The following is an 18,820-nucleotide window of genomic DNA, read 5'->3' as shown; positions in this document are numbered from 1 at the left end:
TACATTAAATTATAACATTTCTTTCATGAGGTCAGCACAAAATTGGCCGTGACTCAAAAAGGACACATTTCCACAAGGCTATTGGTCTTCTTTTAATGACTTTTTTATGACTAGTTCAAATACATCCGGACAAAGACAGACAAAAAGTTCAAAGAGGGTCAAATTCCTCAATAATAATCCAAAAGTGCAAATATGTTGTGGATATAAAAAGATTGCACACCCACTGCTAAATGGCAGTTTTTATGGTGAGACCAAGATAAATCATTTCAAAACATTCTCCTATCAGCTTGACCTGGAGAACTCTCGTTAATCTTTCCAAGAGGTAAAGTGAAAACAAACAAGTAACACTAGCACATCTACCGTCTTCAAAAGTTTTTTACGGGTTATACATCACAGAATTTTTGAAAGAATTCATCTTAGTCTCATTTTGTTTCCAATCACAAAAACCTACCATTTGCACAGGGGTGTGTAGACTTTAGATAGCCACTCTAAGACAGGAGTCCATTTGGGGTAGGCCTCTCATGAGTTTCCACTCTCTTTCCTGAGCGCGCCCGCCTGTTGGATCACTCGGCCGAGCTGCACGTGGAGCTTCTGCAGCTCGGTCGCTATGGCAACCAGTGCCCTCTCCAAGCTGTCGGCGGGGGGTGACGTCACTCCCTGCGTCACGTCCTGCTCTTTGACACCCAACGGCGAGGAGCGATTATACGTCTGCAGGGTGGCGTTGAAGCGCCTCTCCCTCGCCTCGCCTTCTTCTCGGAGCTCCAGGAGATCCTGGCGAAGCAACTTGAGGGCCGCCTGCCAAGACGGGCACTGGCGGGACGCCGTCCGGGCCAGGTGCTCCATCTGCGCCCTGAGGGACGTCATGGCCCCGCAGCATGATTCCGACAACTCCAACAGCATGTTCTGCCTCATGTGAGAGTTCTCCAGGGCGATAAAAAGCTTGTCCCATCGAAGGAGATTGTCAGATTGGCACGATGTTTGCGACTCCGAGGAATCCTCTGAGAAGAAACGTTAACTCGTTAAATGTACAAATAAATATACAGTATATACACATATACACAAATATATACATATATTGTATACGTGTACGTAACATATACACGAATACAAAATATAATTTAAAAAATACTGAAAGAGAAATAGATTTACAAAAAAAGGAATAGTAAATATAAACAAATAAAAAATACTATAAATACATGAAAAATAGTCAATTAAAAATACCGTAATTTTCGGACTATAAGTCGCACCGGAGTATAAGTCGCACCAGCCATAAAATGCCCAAAAAAGTGAAAAAAATCATATATATGTATATAAGTCGCTCCTGAGTATAAGTCGCCCCCCCACCCAAACTATGAAAAAAACCGCGACTTATAGTCCGAAAATTACGGTACATTTATAATATAGTTAATGTAGTCTACTGTAAGCAATTGTTCTGTTTTTATAGTAAAGGTCAAAGCCCAAAAAAAAAAAAATGATGTAATGGTACCTCCAAGTTGCTCTCTGGACACCTCGTTGTCGTAGAAGTCAACGTAGTCCACCTGGTTGAGGTACGGCGACCCGCCCGTGCACAAAATCATGCACAGCACCCCCCATATTCTTAGAGCGCACATTTTTCTGGGGTCTAAAAGGTAGCAAAAGAAGCACTTGGCTTCTTGGAGGCCCTGGAAAAAAATGCTCGCTGTGAGCCCACTGAGGACGCCTTATAATCTCACTTGGAGGGAGGAGGGAGGGACTTTTTCGTTTCTCCTCCAGCAAAGCTCGCTTTGAGTTTTTCAGTCATTAACAGACAATTTTAAATGAGATGAGTCTGTTTTTGAACAATTGGACTTCCTTTAGGACATTCTCGACAATTCCCAGATGCAAAATGCAGGATGAGGCCTTGAGTTACATTGACACAAATATAGATCTCATTTGATTTTACCTCGGTGTTGGCGGTCCCCGGGAATGAAAAAACACGAGTCAGCATCCTGAGCGGACGTGGCGGCAATCCGTGGAGGTGTTCTGCACGGGAAGAGGAAAAAGACTTACAGATTAAAAAAAAGCAACATTACAGCGCATCAGCAAAATGTTTGGATTTTTTTCATCGCACGTCATAAGATGTTTTTTTTTATTTCAAATACACACACACACATTTACAACATATTTCTATATTATTATATACATATTTATGGGTATTTCAAAATACCAAATCAAGATAATAAACAAAATGAACTTGGAGGAGGTCTCATTGTGAGGGGAAACCCGATGGGAGTGAAATGACGAAAGCGCCGGTCCGCAGCATTGTGTAATAAGCTGCGTTTTTTTAACAGCTAATGTGTTCCTGCCATATCAACACCAGCAGTTAGGACGAAGAGGACGTACCTTGTGACATTTTTGCATCCATCCTGATAAGGGTGCACAAAAAAAGTCCTTATCCATACAATTTATTCTTCTGTAATTCACTCATCACGAGATGTTTTATGCTTACTTCCTGTGGAAGCTAATGGAAAGACTTTGGGGAGAAAAACAACAAAAAAAAGCAGGAAATGTAGTCGACCGTTTGCAAGGGACAGATTTAGTTAAGCCTTTTTTTGTTTTGCTGAGTCTTAGGAAAGCGCCATTAAATATCACACCGCTGGGAAATGTAAAGCAACAGTCCTGTTTATGTAGTGCATGTTACAAAAGTGGCCTGTGCTCCTTAATAAAAAATAATAATAATTCATGTATATCAGTCAATGAGTATTTTTGACTAAATTTCTTTCATGGTTGTGCAATTTAAAACCAACGCGGCATAAAAATGACTCGTATACAAAGAACACTGTACGTTTAAAAAAAATCTCTATTTCAAGAGCTCCACATCACTGTTTGCATATTTATTTCCACATGGCAGCCCAACGCTGACGTCAGCTACATTGTGCCACTCACGCACGCACACACACCTCTAGTCCTTTACATGATGATGACATCATCTACACCTCATGAGTTCCCCCCCCTACAATATTCCCATTACACACAAAATGGCCTCTATGAGGTGAAAATGAACAACATATGGGACTTGAATCGTCCAATTGGGACCACTGAGCGGGGGGTGTTTGTGTAACGATCCAATTTCACCGTACTTGGCTTGGAAAAACAAAAACACGCACGCACGCGGAGAGCAACACAAGGTGGAAAATGAGCTCAACTGTGCCCCTGTTTTGGGGAATGATTAGGACACTTCATTAGGTACACTTACACAGGGTAAAATATATGAGAGTCATGCGCCTGGGCAATATAAAAATCACGTCTCTGTCCCAAAGTAGCAAGAAGAAGTAGTTCACCTGTCCATCACTTGTTTGGCCACAATGAGGGGAAGACTCGCGAGATGGCAGCGTTGAAATTAGTTGGAAGACGCGGCGGGCTCACAAGATGGAGGATCTTCTTGTTCTGATGGACGTGCGTGATCAGGCTCCCGGTGGTTGTTGTTGTTAGTGCTCACTCCTGTCGTCCAAGAGTCTTGGTCGAATTCCGGAAGGTGGTGGACGACAACAGCGGAGGTGGGAGGAACTTGATTTTGTTCGGCGGAAGGATGTTGACAGTGACGTGCCCCGTTGGTGATGGCCGATTGCCACTTGTTGGAGCACAACACGGCCGGGATGCTGCGAGGAAAGTCCAAATTCATTCATTTATTTGTGTATTATCAAATATTTGCAAAAAAAGAAGATTTGAAAGATTTGAAAGAAGATTAACAAAAAAACATCCATCGATTATCTGAACTGCTTTAAATAAAATAAAACGTAATCCCGACAGTTTTAAGCTAAATTCACAATAAATAAAAAAATGTAAACACATTAAAACAACGGTGACATGTTTTGTGACTTTTACAACCTGGCCAACTGTTTGTGGAGCTCCAGGGTGTGTTGCTTGCACTGGGCGTAGTAACATGTCTGCGCGTCCACAAAGTCGCTCAGGCTCTGCATATGCTTGTCCTGACCCAAAAAAAAAAAATTAAACACCACAAAATGCTGCCTCTGTGTTCAAAAGTGTCACGAGGAAATCTGATTTCGTACGTGGGTGTCGCTAATTTGTTCCAGAAGCTGTCGCGTGACATCCGACTGGCGTTGAAACAAAGATTCGCAGATCCTTAGCTCCATCTCTGCCTAAAAAAAATGACATTAGAAATTCATTCTATACATCAACATGAAGACTTTGAGGATATATTCGACTCACTTGCGAAATCTCCTGCGCCCACATCTGATTGGACAAGAGAGAATGATGACTCAGCGACTTTGACATTGAGCGGATTGGTGACGACTCACCTTCATCCAGCGAACGCGCATGAATCTGAACATGAAGGACACCTGAGACGAGAAGTAGACGTCCTCCGTCGGGTTGTTTGCGTTCAGGTTCTGAAGCAATGAGAACAAAAGTCACACTGACTGACTGCACACATTCGTGACATGATTTCATGATCTTCTCACCCTGGACTCTTGTTCAGCCTCGTGAGCACTCCTCACTCTGCTCTTGGCTATGTCCAAGTCCAGACGCTTGTTCAGCAACATCTTGCGCTCCTCCTGAACACAAATAATGGATTATGAAATCATTTAGGGTCCAAGGACTGACCCTTGAGGGACCCCACTTGTCACAGGCATTCGACTCAACTTAAAACTTGAATAAATAAATAATGATACAATCTACCTGCATGGTTTTGTATTCACATGTGCTGAAGCGTCGCAGAGGGGTGAGAAAATGGATGTTGGTGCTTTGGGCAAATTTCCTTTGGGCCTCGCCAAGCTGCTTTTGAGCCTCGCCACACCTCAAAAGCGACGTTCCTGAACACAAACATACATCCATGTCATGATGATGCTAAAGTTCACATTATTAGTATGGTGATGGCACTCACCATAAGGGCTGCTGGTTCCCAGCTCCAGGCCGGCCTGAATCATTTGGTCACCCAGAAGCTCTTGAGCGCGAGGTCGAGACGGGGCGGGCCAGTCCAGATGCTCATACAGACGCTCTTCCAGCCGCGCCGCTGACATTATTAGAACAAAAGGGTGGCAGAATCATTTAAGGGTGAGCGCTTCGAAAGTCTAGATAATAAAAATGAATTGTTGATTAATAAAATGAAATTTATTCACGTCTAAAGTCGTCATTGTATGACTGACCTGTGTTGGGCTGCAACACGGCCTCCGTCTGTGAGACCATGAGGTCCGTCCAATTCTTAGTGGCATCCACCCGGGTCAGGAGCTCCTCCAGCCCGGGGTCGAAATCGGTCTTGTCGGCCTGGCCAAGACTCTCCCCCGTGTACTGAAATTTTCGCCACAGCAGCTACGTTAAAACAACATTACCAGCACACTCTCACCGTTTTAGTTAACCCTTCCATATTGTTCACATCCAATTTGACCCACTTTGATATTTGACAGTAATTAAAATGTCATTTCAGTTGGAAGTGTTATTTGTGTACAGTGAAATGGTTTGAATTTGGTGTGTATTTTAAAATATGAAATATGGACCCACAAAAACATGCACCTGTTGAGCTTTATAAATGGCTATAGGGTAAAAACACTAGAATGTTTGACTTCTAAAATGAGTACTGGTGACGGAAGATTTTTTTTTTTTTTTGTACCTGGACCGCCCGGTTGATGAACTGGCCAGCGTCTGCGGCCAACCGCGTCAAATCCATGACGACGACGTCGTCAAGGTCGAGATGAACGCCGTTACCGATGATCGGTGGAGAAGTGCCCTCTGTCGCCCGGTAACCAAGCTAGGTGAGCGGGGTGTGTGACCGCAGACCGCCCGCTGACCCCGCCATGTTTCTTTGAGTCAAGATTAGCTAGTGACGTAATGACACAAGGTGACGTCGTCGCGATGTTTTCTTCCCTTTAGCCGGCACGGACCGCCAAATTAAAAGCGAAACCGGAAGTATAAACCCGTTTTTTTTTTTTTTACCATATATAAAATGAAATGAAATTAAACAACCGAGTAAATGTTTAGTTTCTTCCTAGGTCAAAAAACGTGCAAGCCCTGCCCCACTGGTGCAAAACAATTGTTTATTAACAAGAACATGTACATAAATGTCAGTTTCTAAATAACAGGAACTGGTTAACTGAGTTTTGTGAAAGTGAATGCAAACAGAACAAAAGTGCACTTTACAGGTAGGGCCCCCAGCCCACATACATCAAACAAAGCAGCTTGTCGTCCGTGGCCTCCTGAATCAGGTAGTGCACGTGGCCCTCGATGGACAGGGGCAGTCCCAGAACTTTATTGCGGCTTTTAATCACACCCTGGAGACGCTGCTCGATGTCACACACATGCGTTTTGGCCTGCGGGAGCAAAGAGACAAGTGAATGGAAGGCTCTTAGGACTGGGGATAAGGATTTTTTTTTTTTTTCCACGGCGAACACAGAAAGGTTTTGTCTGCACACCTTTTCGTTGACAATCTCTCCCATTTCGTTGGCCTGAGTTTTGCAAAGTCCTCTGCCTTGTTTGCTCCACTCCACCAGGGGGTCGTGAAGGAAGGTCTTCAGGACACTGGGAAAGATGGTTAGTTCAATAAAAATGTTATGCTATATCACATTGATAAAGACAGAAAATTCCATTTTTAATAAATAATCTATGTTATGTATTTATTTATTTGTAGCTGCCTCATGAGTGGCTCCCTTTGGTCCCTCATGAGCTTTAGGGTGACTTCGCAGGCCTGCCTGAAGAGACCCTCGATGCCCATGGGCCCCATGGCGTGCACCATGTTCTGGGTCAGGCGGAACGGGACCACCTCGGGGACATCAAATGTCTCCCCCTGGACAGAAAAGAGATCAATCGGAACAATTAATCGGTCGGCCAATATTAGCTTTTTAAAAGACACAAAGCAAATGGAGCTGGCTCCAGTGAGTCATTTCAATCCACAAGGTAGCAAACCTTATTAAAGAGGCAGTTGAAGTCCACATGCACACAGTCCCCCGTGAAGGAGTCAAAAAGGATGTTCTCGCCGTGGCGATCCCCCAGGCCGAGGATGTAGCCCACCATGGACATGACGGCTGTGGAGCGGCAGTATGCGGAGCGGCTGCTGTACCTGGAGATTATTATAACATGAAGCTAACCCCAAACGGAGGCGGCTTTAAATGGATAACTCAAAATAGACTTGAGCATTTGCGTCTTACCACGAAGTCGGGTCAGGGAAGGTGCGCAGGAACCACTCGTAGAAGACGGGCGGGTGTCGAGCGCACAGAACCTCCTTGTGCATGCGGAGCTTCTCCTCCAGGGGGGTGTTCTTGGGGAGGATCATCTTCTTCAACTCCTTGCCCGACAAGTAGACGCCTGAAAGGTCCGCGCCGCCGCTCAGTGCTGCTCTCTGTGAAGCCGACGTGGAGGCGGAGCGCGGCGCGGCGCGGCGTACCTCTCTCCTTGTACAGCCTGGTGAGAATGTGGCGCAGCCCCGCCGTGTTGTTGACCCACTCGATGATGCCGCACTCCTCGTTGAGAGGGATGACGGCGTAGGTGCGGATGTGCAGCTCCCGGCGCCGCGACTCGGCGTCTTTGCGCAAGCACTGCGTGCGCGCACACGCGATTGCACAAACTGCCTCTTTAATAAATGTCGAGAAAAACACGTGCGGACCTTGTTAATGAGGCAGTTGAACTCCATGAGCCTGCAGTCCTTCCTCAGGTCGTCTTTGGGCTTGCACATCATGGTGTAGCAGCGCCCGTCTGAACCCTTCAGGCTGATCTTCTTAGGCTTCTGCAAGGAGGGCAGGATCTCCACCTAAAGAATTTCACAATTGTTTCGTGTATGAAGAGCACAGCAGATGGCACAAGAAAAAAAAAATAAGATTCCTCATCCAGCCTTACCTGGTCTTCAAAGCCGTCCAGGTAGGCCCAATGTCCCGGGAAGGCGTCGTGGGCGGTGTTGGCTCCGCCGGTATCGGGCAGCGTGGGGATGAGCACGGACTGCAGCGGGATGAGGATCTGGCTGAAGGTGGGCTCCTCCACCAGACGCTTCAGATGCCTGAAGTGGCTGCTCATGCTCAGTTTCATCGAGTCATGATTCACCTAATTGAAAACAATTAAAACATCAAACGATAGCGGCCGTCGTTTCCTGTAAAAATGATTCCTCACCGGCTTGTTGCAGAGTTCCACCAGCTTGTCGGTGAGCCTGTTGGCGTCGCTGACAAACTTTTCCAGAGATGGCTTGAGGCTGATGGCTTTCTTTAGAATCTGATTGCAGCGGTGCATGCGGGTGGGATAGGAAGACTAAAGGGGCGGGGCAAGAACATCCTCATCAGCATGCAGGAACAGAAAGTCAATGTTCACAAACATGAAGAGAGAGTGCGGGTACCTTGGACACGGCCGTCATGAGCCACATGGCCTGCTGCGGGTAGGCCAAGAAGACTTTGGCCACGATGGTCGTGAGGACGGCGAAGACGTCGTCGTTGGAGTGGCACACACGGGAGATGAGCTGCGAGAAGGCGGTGAGGAACTGGTAGGGAGCCAGGTTGGTGCAGTGCTCGCTCATCGTGGCGTTGATCTTGGACAGCTCCTGACGCATCTGCCTGTCGGCTCGGCCAGCTTCCAAACAAAAAAAAAAAAGAGGAGCATTAATTACACCCAAAAAAATGACACTAAGTTACGATGCAAATGAGGAACACGTAACACACACACACCTTTCTCGCACTCGCACACTTTGGCTCCAAAGTCCAGCCAAAGCGAGAGCATGCGGGGCATAGCCTGGTAGATGTACTGATTCCCAAACTGCAGCGCCCTGGAAAAAAACAAACAAGATGTCCGTTGGAGTAAATGCATAGATGACGTTTGAAATTTTTTTGGGGTCTTACTTTCCAAAGTAGTTGACGATGTATCTGATGAGGTTCCCTTGCCTCTCCATCTTGTTGTCAGTCACCATGGGCATGACTTTGTCATAGTACTTGGCCAGGTAGAAGTTGCCGTCCTCCCACTCAGGCAGAAGGTTCGTCACGTCCTTCGCGAAAAATTCAAACCGATCAACAAAAAGCAAGGCGGACTCTCGCGCCTGTCGTAAAACGGCAACCTTGTATGTCTTCATGACGGCGTTGGACTCAAAGTTGGCCGTCTCCTCCATGAAGCGGCCCACCAGCAGCATGGCTCGGCCTTTGCTCTGCAGGTCGTGAGGGTCCGACGGGGGCTCCTCGTTCGGGAAGCACTGGGCCACGCCCTTTTGTAGCACCATCAGCGCCTGGTGGACGTCGCCCTGAGCGCCCAGCCAAAAAATCCAAATGGGTTCCTGAGCCTCATTTTGCTATATTGCTAAACGTCCAACCTTGGACCAAAGCCACTTGGCCTTCTCTGTGAGCAGCTCGGTCAAGTGCGTGTTCTCTGCGTTGAGGAGCGCGTTGAAGGCCGTCTGGTGATGTCCGGCCTTCCTGGCCACCCGGGCGCTCTGGAGCCAGCACTCGCCCACCAGCTTCTGGCTCGTAGGCCTGGAAAAGGGCAAAGGTCGTAAATGCACCTACTGAGCATTTCTAACACAGGAAGTGTTTTTTTTTTTGTTTTTTTTACTTTGACTGCAGGCTCAGCAGGGCACGGCGTAGGGCGAGGATGGGCTCTTTGGCCCGAAACGATTTCTGGGTCATCTCCAGCCGATCCGACCAGTGGGAGGGCAGCTGTCTGAGGCCGGGGGAGGAGCCTGCTTCTAGCCTCTGTAGCTCCGTGAAGGTGTGCTCCAACTCGCTCAGCATGTGCAACCTGATGGCACACAATCCGTCGACATTACGAGGTCGCACGATCCGCCAACGGACGGAAACGAGGCCGACAGACCTGACGATGTACTCGTATCCTCTCTGGTACGAGCCGCACTCGTAGCTGGCGGCCGACAACGGGATCACCTGCTCCTTCCGGACCAGCTTCAGCTTCTCGGAGAAGGCGGCGCCATCTTGCTGCTCGGCTGCCAGCAGCAGCTGACCGAGTCGTACTCCCCAAGTGCTGGATTGGAGGTCTGGAGGTACATTTTAGATTCCCGCATGGATCATATTAGCTACGTCATGGTGAACAATTATTTATTTCATTACCTGAACTCAAATAGTCCTCCAGCAGGTCCCATTTGCCCAGCTTCCAGGCAGCCTCCACTCTGTAGGCGTTCAACTCCGAGGTCCACTGCTGCCTACGCTCCAGAAACAAATTGCAGCGGTGCTCAGCTTCTGCTTAGCCAACGATCAACTTTTGGCAGCATGTCAAAGTCATTTTACTTAACGATCTCAGTCCGAACAGTCTAAATATATCGCTTAGAAACTTCAAAATGTTCTAAGCCGAGGTAATGTTCGTACTTGTCGGCCAGGATTCCATTAACCTGTGTGATGACCGTGGACAGCTGGCCTAGGCCCAAGCGAGACGTCAAGACGCCGTGATAGTGGCCGATCTGGACAGAAAGTGAGGATAAACACGAGGATGCGACTGCTGGAATGTAGAAACGTCAATCCGCAGCGCTTCATCATTCACGCAAATGCTACCTGGTCAGACTGGAGCTGAATGGCGTGGTCGTAGCATGCGGTGGCATCCTGCAGCAGGCCGATGCTCTCGTGCTCCAGGATCTGTTCCCGTAGCGACGGCTCCTCCCGCCTCAGGGCGTCCACCCCTCTCAAGCCGTCCGGCTCGTGCATGGCGGCGTACAACGTCTGTGGTGGGAAAGTGGCTCATTGCTCATTTTTGCTTTGGCTTGCTACACTACTAAGTTCCCGTGGTGGTCCCACCTGCAGGAAGGTGAGGTGGTCCTGAATGTTCTCTTTGTCCTCCAGGATGTAAGCTTCAAAGTGCATGAGGGCGCGCGTGTAGGCCTTGGAGCGCAACGCCGCCTTGGCCATCACATCCTGCGGGATGCCCTTGAGGAAGGCCACCACGCGCTCGTAGTCGCTGCTCTCGGCTACAACCCCCAAAAAAAAGTTCATTCGCATTAATGAGCCAAGAATGGTTCGAATCGTCACGCCAACTCTGACGCGTTGAAGACATAAAATGAAAGATGACTACTTTGCTGATTGTTACATTTGACATTGGTACTCTTGGCGCCGGGCTCGACGTGGAGGATGCGGCGGCTCCACTGGGTGAGGTGCGACAGCATGCTGAACACCGTCTGAGTGCTGAGCTGCCAACGGCTGGAGGCCGCCTCCCGGACGCGCTCCTCGCTCTCCGTCAGCACCGTCAGCATCTCCTCTGTCACCTGGAGCAAAACCCGCATCAATACAATGGCAAGAATTCAAACGTCATTATGCTGCTCCTTCTGGTATGTGGCCACCTGGGGGCAGCATAATGCAGACAGTCAGCTATATGACATATATTTATGGCCGCTCACCTCCTCCTGCTCGGCCGACCTGCAGCCCAGCAGCATGTAGAGCAGCACATGAGGCAGCAGGTAGATGGTCACCTTGTCATCGTACTTGATGATGAAACTGCAGCAGGTGAACACCCGGCTGGCCAATTTGTGTCGCACCTAAAAAAAAAAGCAAATCATTATTATTTCATCAACAATGAATTGGCAGAGGAAAATATTTTCAGTTTTTTGTTGTTGTTATTGCATCCAACACCAACTACTAGCAACAAAAGACATGCTGTCAAATCAACATTTGTAAACGCCGGGCCTCACTTTGCTGATGAGATAGGCGGCCCAGGCGGCGGCCCAATCAGAAAACTTGCCACCCTGATTGCTGAGGTAGACGGGCTTCTTCAGGTCGGCCCAGTTGACCTCCTTCTGGCTGCTCTTGTACCTGAGACGTGGACACACCTAGGATGAGCTCTTTGTACTATCGTTGTACCTTAAGAGTAAAATTGTGACAAGCGTGTGGGGCCTCCTGGCACGGTACCTGCTGTTGAGGTGAGGCTCCAGTATTTCCTTGACGTGCTCCGGGAATCGCCTCCACAGTCGGCGTCCGGGCGAATCCTGACGACCCTCGTGGCACTCGAAGATGGCGAGCAGCTCCTAAGCAAACGGATTCACGTGAAGGCAAAATGTCGTTTCAGTTAGCTTTTCTTTCCTTTCCGCCTAACGTTACATTTTGTTCGTTTTACTTTGTCACGCATACTTTTGTGTTAGCGTGCGTACCTGGATGGCGTAAGCTGCAGAGTCCTGCGCTCGGACGTTGTCGGCGTAAGCCAGAAAAGCTCGGGTCAGTTCGGTCAGCAGTTCGTAAGCGAAGTTGGGGTGGTCCACGCCGCTCTAATTAAAACACAAAAAGCAACATGAAAACGTGAGGTGAGATTTCGGCCATGTCATGGTAGGCGTCGCCACCCAATTTCTTACATACCACAAAGGTGTTGCGGTCACCGTGAATGTGCAACGGCGACAGGTCCAAGCGACCCGGGTCTACGGCGCCCAGCTCGCCGAGACACTCGCCACACAGGAGGCGGGCTTCGGGCGACGAGTCCTGGCAGCCCTTGAGCAGCACCGACACCAGGCTGGAGATGACCGGCTCCACCGACTCACTGGCGCACACTTGCCTCGACAGCCACTCCTGTCAAAGGTGCGTGAACATTTGAGCCTTGCGAGATCTTTCATCACGCGTGGAGGTTCTCTTTCTTCAGCTGCTTCATATAAAGCCAGCAAGGAAGATATTTTTTTTGGCAGTCACCTGGTTGCTGTGCATCATGTCTCTGAGGCTGGTCAGCGCATGGATGCGGACGTCCACGTTCTCGTGCTGAACGGCTCTCATGGAAAGCTGCAGCGCAGACGCCAGGTCGCTGTTGCTGGCTGTCAACTAAGCAAACAAACAGCGACTGTGAATATGCTTTGTCGTCATGGCGTAATGGTGACTTCTGCATCAACCTTCTTGTCGTTCTGCAGGACAGTATGGATGTCTTTGAGCTCAGGATGGTCCGGCAGGAAGTAAATCTCATGGAGGTAGTCGTTGACTTCTTCCCTGTGCGAAACACGGCGTTAAACGACGATTGATGGCGTACGTGCGAGTGAAAGTTACTCAATGGCCGACCTGTTGTCCAGTATGAGGAAGCGGATGATTGCGGCGGTCTCTTTGGGCTGCAGCAGGGTGAGCGGCAGGAGGGCCACGATCACGTGACTCAGCAGGGGGCCCAGATGCGCCGGCTCCACGCTTCGAACAAAACACTCCCATGTTCTGTCCGTCCAAAACATCATCACGTCAGGAGAATGTAGTGGCACAATGTTAAATGTATGTCAGCGTGAGTAAGGTCAGCAGGTACTGACTGGCAGCAGAGAAGAGGAAAGTCTTCTCTGTAGCGGAGGCCTGCGCGCAGGGTGGTCATCATCTTCACCCGCACTGAGCTGATGTGTTTGGGGCCCATCAGTCGCATCAGAGCCATCACGCTGGTCAGCGCCTAAAAAGAAAAAAGTATTTAATTTTTTTTTTTTAATCTCGTACTTTTTTATTCAATATTGAACTCACCAGCTTCTTCCTGCTCTTCTCTCCCACGCTGGAGCTGAGCAGTTGCATGTTGAAGAATGCAAGAATCCCCAGGAGCTTAGGTTGCAGATACTCCACCTAACGTGGAGAGAATAAATGACATGATACGATAACAAAAGAATTTTAAAAAAACACACACACGGATTCTGGTACCATTTGCTCCTGGGTGGTGATGTCGCGGGGACCCTGGTAGGGGTCGTCGTTGGAGGCGAAGGAGGCCAAGATGGCCAGACCGTTGAAGACCTGCTGGTAGTGCTCACCCAAGCAAAGCAGGAGCTCGTTGTGAAGGCCTTGGAAGTCTTGGCGCAGAAGTGAACCCAGTTCGATCTCCGTCTCGCTCTATGGTCGCAACGAGAAATCAATCTGCTGAGCATTTCATCAATTACAGAGAATCAATATTTATTACGTTTATAGCTGAGTCATTCATTTTGTTCTTTATGACCTTTCTTTCTTTTTTACCTGCAGGTAGTGGAAGGCCCGTTCCAGCTCCTCTTTGGTGCAGGAGCAGACCAGGTGGCTGAAGATGTACTTGAAGTTGTTGATCAGGATCTCCCGTCGGTTGGCCTTCAGCTCATTGGCCAGCGTGCGGATGAGGGCGGAGCCTGTGGTGCTGGACTTGGCGGCCAGGTAGGGCAAAAGCACCTGAAGCGTCCGCTGAATAGCCCAGAATACGCACGTGAAGCTAACATAGCACCCAAGCGGCACGACTGGAGTTTCCATGCACGTACAGAGAGGAAGAGGTGGAGGTCAGGGAAGTCGAAGGCGTGCGCGATCTGAGCCAGGATGTCAAGCACCAGCTCCCTCTGATGGGCCGACTCGCTGCTCTGGTGGGGCATGCTGCTCAGAGCCGAGGAGTGACGCGAGTGCAGCGACTCCACCAGGAACTGAAACAAACATACACGTGGCGTCATGGAAGCCAATCTACTTGCTGCTTTGTTTACCTGACAAATGGGATTCTTGTGCTGATTGAAGAGCGTTTGCAGCTCGATTCCTTTGGTGGCCGCCAGCAATCTGATCTGAGTGTAGGCTCCCACAGACACGGGCGACGACTTGGACAGTAGACAGTGGAGCAGATGAAGCAGGGAGAAGGACACCAAGCTGCCTTGAGAGGCTCTGGAGCAGGGTGATGGGAAGTTGAAACAACCAGAGGTTGGAGGAAAAAAAACAACTACGTTGGGTTCAATGTTTTTATCTTCACAGAGACATGCTGGCTAAATTAACATGCGGTGTGCCTCAAGGTTCAACCTTAGGTCCTTTATTGTTCAATATATAAATGCTTCCACTTTGTGATGGCATTGCAGCTTAACCAGAACTTCTTACCTGCCGATCTCTCCGGTGGTGAGGATGAGAGTCTGACGCAGTTTGTCGTCATTGTTGGCTTTGGCGTTGTTGAAGGCCTCTTTGAGCCGAACAGTAAGCAGCTGGGAACGCAAACAAATGAAGGACACACGCAAATACATATTCCTTAAAGACGTAACATCTGAAGCACTCACCTCGCTCAAAGGACCGTCGTCAGCGGAAGGGTCCGATAGCAGGAAGCGCACCGATTGGCTAAAGGCTATTCTGACACCCTGATCGGAATCCACGATGAGACGGACGAGAGCGGAGAGAAGCTCCTGGGAGTCGTCGCTGCCGTCAGCCAGACACACGTGTTGGCAGAGGTGAGGTAGTGCATGCAGAAACGCTAGGTCAGGGAAACCAAAAGACACTCAGTAATTAGGAATACCAAATCAATCATTTGTCAGGTTTGAGGACGACACCTTGTTTGACGCTACTTGGGGCCTGCGGTCCGAGCAGAGGCAGAAAAGGTTTGACGAAGGAGGCCGTCAGGGTCGGGGCTGCGCCGCCGGGGTGTTCCGTGGTCAGGAAGAGGCCGAGGCACACCAGCTCTTCCGGATGATCGCCGTTGTCTCTGAGCAGCGAGAGCCCCGATTGGACGCAGCTCAGATGGCCCACGATGCCGGCCAGCTCTCTGAGCAAATTCTCCGAACCGTCCTCCAGCCTGGGACTACGGATTGGCACAATCTGGTTATTAAACTCTTATCTCGGATACATTTTAGGTCACAAATGACGTACTATAAAGCGGTGGTGGTGATGAGGTCGTGGCGAGAGGCTTCCACATGGCGAAGAAGAAGCGGGAGGGCTCGGACCGCCGCCACTTTCAAGGCCTCGTCGTGACCTCGCAGGGCCGCAGAGAATACAAACGCACGCCAGGCCACGCACACCCCGCCGCGCAGGCGTGCCACCAGAGACACACACTGCGCCTGAACCTCGCTCGCTGTTCCGAACACAAGAGATGAATGCTGAGAACGATTTTTAAATTCATTTGGAATTTTAAATCTTTTTTTTTATTTTTCCATATGGGATGTGTGGAAAAATACAAAACAGTATTTTTGAGTTGTAATTATTTGAATTGATTTTGCAGCGTACTCACAGAAGCAAAAGTGGAGCTTTTGAGCCAAGGTCAAGACCCAGGAGGGCAAGCCCGAATTTGTGAAGGGCGAGGCCAACTTGTGAGCTGACACCCAGGGGAGCGTCAGGAGCGCGCACACACGCCGCTGGAGCATATCCTCGCCTTGGCTGCACGCTGCGCAGAAAAACAAAATAAATTGAGTATATTATTATTTTCTTACATTTTTAGCAGAAAAGAGAAGTTGGTTTTTTTTGTCACGGCAACGCTTACCGGTCAGGTAGAGCACACAGTCAAGAATTCTCACAGTAATCTGGACAGCGGACTCGTAGTACTTCTGGTTGGTGACGGGTTCAGCCCCGTCCTCGAGCACTGATTGACAGTTCCGCAATGTCCTACCAAGATTCTTAGTGGACACCCAGAGAAGAGGAGGCTGCCTGAGAAATTGGAAGAAAACAAGTAATGCTTTTAATTGACATTCCATCTTTCCGGTCGGTGTTCATGAAGACACGTCGGGAAAATGTGTGCTAGTGCGTCACCTGGTGGGCGAGGAGCAAACGGCGGCCAGTCGGAGGATGAGCGCGACGCCTTGAAGTGCGACAAGCCTGTTGTCGCTCTCGGGTTCTTCAGCGTCGGAGTCGAATGCCAAGAGCTCCTCCAAGCGGTGGCTGAGCACGGCCCAGACTTGGCTGTCATCACGTACGGCCACTTCGCTGCATCACGCAAACGTCACCATCGGTTTCTAAAGGCTTTTGCATTTTCTCTGCCAACTCACGTGTGCGGTGACAATTTCGGCGTCCCGTGGGCCGCTTTGAAGACTTTCTTGGCTGGCGCGGGCTCGTCCTCGGTTTGCAGCACCAGCGTGGCAATCTCCGCTTTGAGTGCGGCCTTCAGGAAACCCTCCGCGCACTGCACGAGAGAAATATGCAATTTTAAAAAATCGAAATAAATAAACATGTATTTTTATAAAAGACAAATACTGTACTTCAGCTTGTGTTTCAGTTCCCACAGTGCACGCCAGCGTCCTGCAGACCTCCACCACTCGCCTCATCTGCAGCAGGGCGGCGTTCTCATAGCAGGCGGCCATCGACAGCGCCCAGTCCAAGGCGTGACACAGAGACTGGGTTACCTCTGTCCCCAAAGGCCTGCTGGCTTCCGGGGTTCCTGCACATGGGAATTATCAAAACGCTACTTTTGAATAGATATGAAAACAAAAAAAAAAAGCTGTCTGTTAAAAAAAAAAAAAACATACTTGTGTTGGACCCCTGAGCCTCTGCATGGGTGCAGACGCAGTCAAACACCTGTGTCAGGTACATGTCCTCCAGTCGGGCGACACCTCGGCCAAACACGCACCGGGTCAGGCCGAGCAGCTCCCCCTCATACTCGCCTCCAGCGATCTTCAACACGTGGAGGAAGGCGGTGAAGAACTGGTGTCCCAGCTCTTCTGGGAAGCCCCCCACCTCCACCAGCCGCCTCAGCATCACCATGGCGATCGTCCTCAGCCGAGTGTTACCGTGGCCCAGGATGGAGCAGGCGGCTTCCCAGGACATTCTCAGGTCCCAGGGGGAGAGTATCCCCCTGGCGACGTCGGTGACAATGTGCAGCGTCACCGCGGCGAGCGACTCCAGCGCCGACGGGGAGGCGAGAACGAGGGGCGAAGGGCTGAGGTTGGCGAATGGCGAGGTGGCGGCGAAGGATTGGAGGTCGGCGGGCCAAAGACTGGTCGAGCGGGAGGCGACGTGAGCGCGTAGGATGCCGCCCAGGTCGGCCGATAGAAGAATGAGATCGTGGGCTAGGCGGGCGAAGATGAACGGCGCCCGGACGAGCAGGGAGTGCAGCAGGGAGCAGAGGACGGCGCGCACATGCTCGTGGATGGCGCCGCAGTCCGGGGCGGCGGCCACGCGCAGCAGTCGCAGCGACACCCACTTGCTGAAGTCTGGAGGAAAGGGAGAAGATGAGCATGGACCATAAAATGCGTCTCATCATGTTACTCGGGGTGACCCTTCGTGCCCTCGTATCTCGGAACCTACCTGTGTGACTTCCGACTGTTTTTGCTATGTCGGGGTCACATTTTGTGACATCAGCTTGACCTTTCAGCTGGGTGCTCCAGTTTGAGACCTGACTTACCAGTACAGCGTTGCGTGGCATCCGGGTAGTCTGCAGGCTGGCAGGCAGGGTTGGTAAACATGAGTGACGATGACTTGATGATGTGCTGTACGAAATCCAGCAGCATGACACAGGCTGGCTCCGAGGTGGACTTTTTATTCAGCCCAAGAGACACTGAAGGAATGACACAGCCTTCTTAAATATAAGATACAATCGTGGATTTTTTAAAAAATGTATTTACTTGACAAAAATCAGAATAATCTTCATTTATAATCGCAACCGTTCAGTTTGTATTCTTTCTAGCATAGACGAAGCCATACTAATTGAAACTAACGTTCATTTGTTTGCCTTTTCGACCTACCTGCGTCCACGTCAGTTAGGATCCTGTCAATGAATTGACATAGGATTTGTCGAGGTTTCTTTACAGCTTCATCGTATTCCGCTGGGTTGGCGCTAACAAAACAATAATAAATGATTGCTTATTCGGAGAACATCATGGCAAATGTAAACATAGCAAACGTGCTCAGGTTAGCTTAGCCCGTTAGTTAATAGCCCGGTCGAAGTTACCTGGCAAGCTCATGAAGAGCCGGGATCATAGCAGACATCTCCAGCCCTTCCATGGTTAACATTGTCTACTCGTTGTGTCTTTTAATTCATGTCTAGATCGTTTTATTGTAGAATTAGCAAGCGTTTGAATAACCACACCAGTCCAAAGTTTCGCTCCATTCTGACGTATTGTTGTGATCGTACGGCAAGTGCCAAGGGCCGAAAATCATGCTGTAAGGCGTTTTTTATTTTGTCAGTTGTAAACATTTGGACTGGTTTTAATTGTTCCTATAGATTTTCATAAAATATAATTGTTACAGTGCTTATGTTTACATTTATTTTTCTAATGTAAAAAATCGTATTCACCTCACAATAAAATTCTAGAATCATTAAATTCATTATCATCAGTCAT

At 49.3% G+C, this 18,820-nt stretch overlaps 3 protein-coding genes across 6 annotated transcripts; all 3 read right to left on the bottom strand.

The window, feature by feature from the left end:
* Positions 1-79: 79 nt before the first annotated feature.
* On the bottom strand, positions 80-1,804 carry LOC119116187 (pentraxin-related protein PTX3-like). Its single transcript, XM_037241414.1, has 2 exons — positions 1,487-1,804; positions 80-998 (listed from the first exon to the last, which is right to left on the bottom strand). Exons 1-2 carry the CDS (start codon positions 1,608-1,610, stop codon positions 520-522), a joined length of 603 nt encoding a protein of 200 aa, XP_037097309.1. The 5' UTR covers positions 1,611-1,804; the 3' UTR covers positions 80-519.
* Positions 1,805-1,923: 119 nt separating this feature from the next.
* Positions 1,924-5,813, bottom strand: LOC119116141 (endophilin-B1-like). Of its 4 annotated transcripts, none has more exons than XR_005096233.1 (11): positions 5,585-5,812; positions 5,124-5,265; positions 4,862-4,990; positions 4,657-4,790; positions 4,440-4,532; positions 4,278-4,367; positions 4,189-4,212; positions 4,029-4,118; positions 3,847-3,947; positions 3,300-3,617; positions 1,924-2,001 (listed from the first exon to the last, which is right to left on the bottom strand). XR_005096233.1 is itself a non-coding variant. In XM_037241341.1 (10 exons), the coding sequence occupies exons 1-10, from the start codon at positions 5,639-5,641 to the stop codon at positions 3,359-3,361; spliced, it is 1,083 nt and encodes a 360-aa protein (XP_037097236.1). In that variant the 5' UTR covers positions 5,642-5,813; the 3' UTR covers positions 2,574-3,358. The 4 variants fall into 4 exon arrangements, 2 of the variants coding, with proteins under 2 accessions (XP_037097236.1, XP_037097234.1); XR_005096234.1 differs by lacking the exon at positions 1,924-2,001 and adding an exon at positions 2,298-2,491; XM_037241341.1 differs by lacking the exon at positions 1,924-2,001 and having other exon boundaries at positions 2,574-3,617; positions 4,476-4,532; positions 5,585-5,813.
* Positions 5,814-5,989: 176 nt separating this feature from the next.
* On the bottom strand, positions 5,990-18,689 carry atr (ATR serine/threonine kinase). Its single transcript, XM_037241055.1, has 48 exons — positions 18,430-18,689; positions 18,224-18,315; positions 17,884-18,036; positions 17,009-17,692; positions 16,742-16,920; positions 16,532-16,665; positions 16,296-16,469; positions 16,030-16,193; positions 15,781-15,933; positions 15,423-15,624; positions 15,107-15,354; positions 14,840-15,030; positions 14,667-14,767; positions 14,288-14,459; positions 14,075-14,230; positions 13,806-14,000; positions 13,500-13,685; positions 13,329-13,424; positions 13,130-13,260; positions 12,897-13,040; positions 12,734-12,827; positions 12,540-12,665; positions 12,216-12,422; positions 12,014-12,127; positions 11,775-11,890; positions 11,558-11,678; positions 11,267-11,404; positions 10,960-11,134; positions 10,671-10,840; positions 10,431-10,595; positions 10,248-10,339; positions 9,993-10,084; positions 9,742-9,919; positions 9,484-9,669; positions 9,245-9,404; positions 8,996-9,175; positions 8,784-8,926; positions 8,613-8,710; positions 8,288-8,517; positions 8,068-8,202; positions 7,801-8,001; positions 7,571-7,714; positions 7,352-7,502; positions 7,116-7,272; positions 6,874-7,027; positions 6,603-6,754; positions 6,384-6,489; positions 5,990-6,281 (listed from the first exon to the last, which is right to left on the bottom strand). Exons 1-48 carry the CDS (start codon positions 18,489-18,491, stop codon positions 6,108-6,110), a joined length of 7,776 nt encoding a protein of 2,591 aa, XP_037096950.1. The 5' UTR covers positions 18,492-18,689; the 3' UTR covers positions 5,990-6,107.
* Positions 18,690-18,820: the final 131 nt, after the last annotated feature.

The sequence above is a fragment of the Syngnathus acus genome, chromosome 22 (assembly GCF_901709675.1).
Source record: "Syngnathus acus chromosome 22, fSynAcu1.2, whole genome shotgun sequence".
NCBI classification, from domain to species: domain Eukaryota; kingdom Metazoa; phylum Chordata; class Actinopteri; order Syngnathiformes; family Syngnathidae; genus Syngnathus; species Syngnathus acus.
This window is presented reverse-complemented; position numbering and strand designations above follow the sequence as displayed.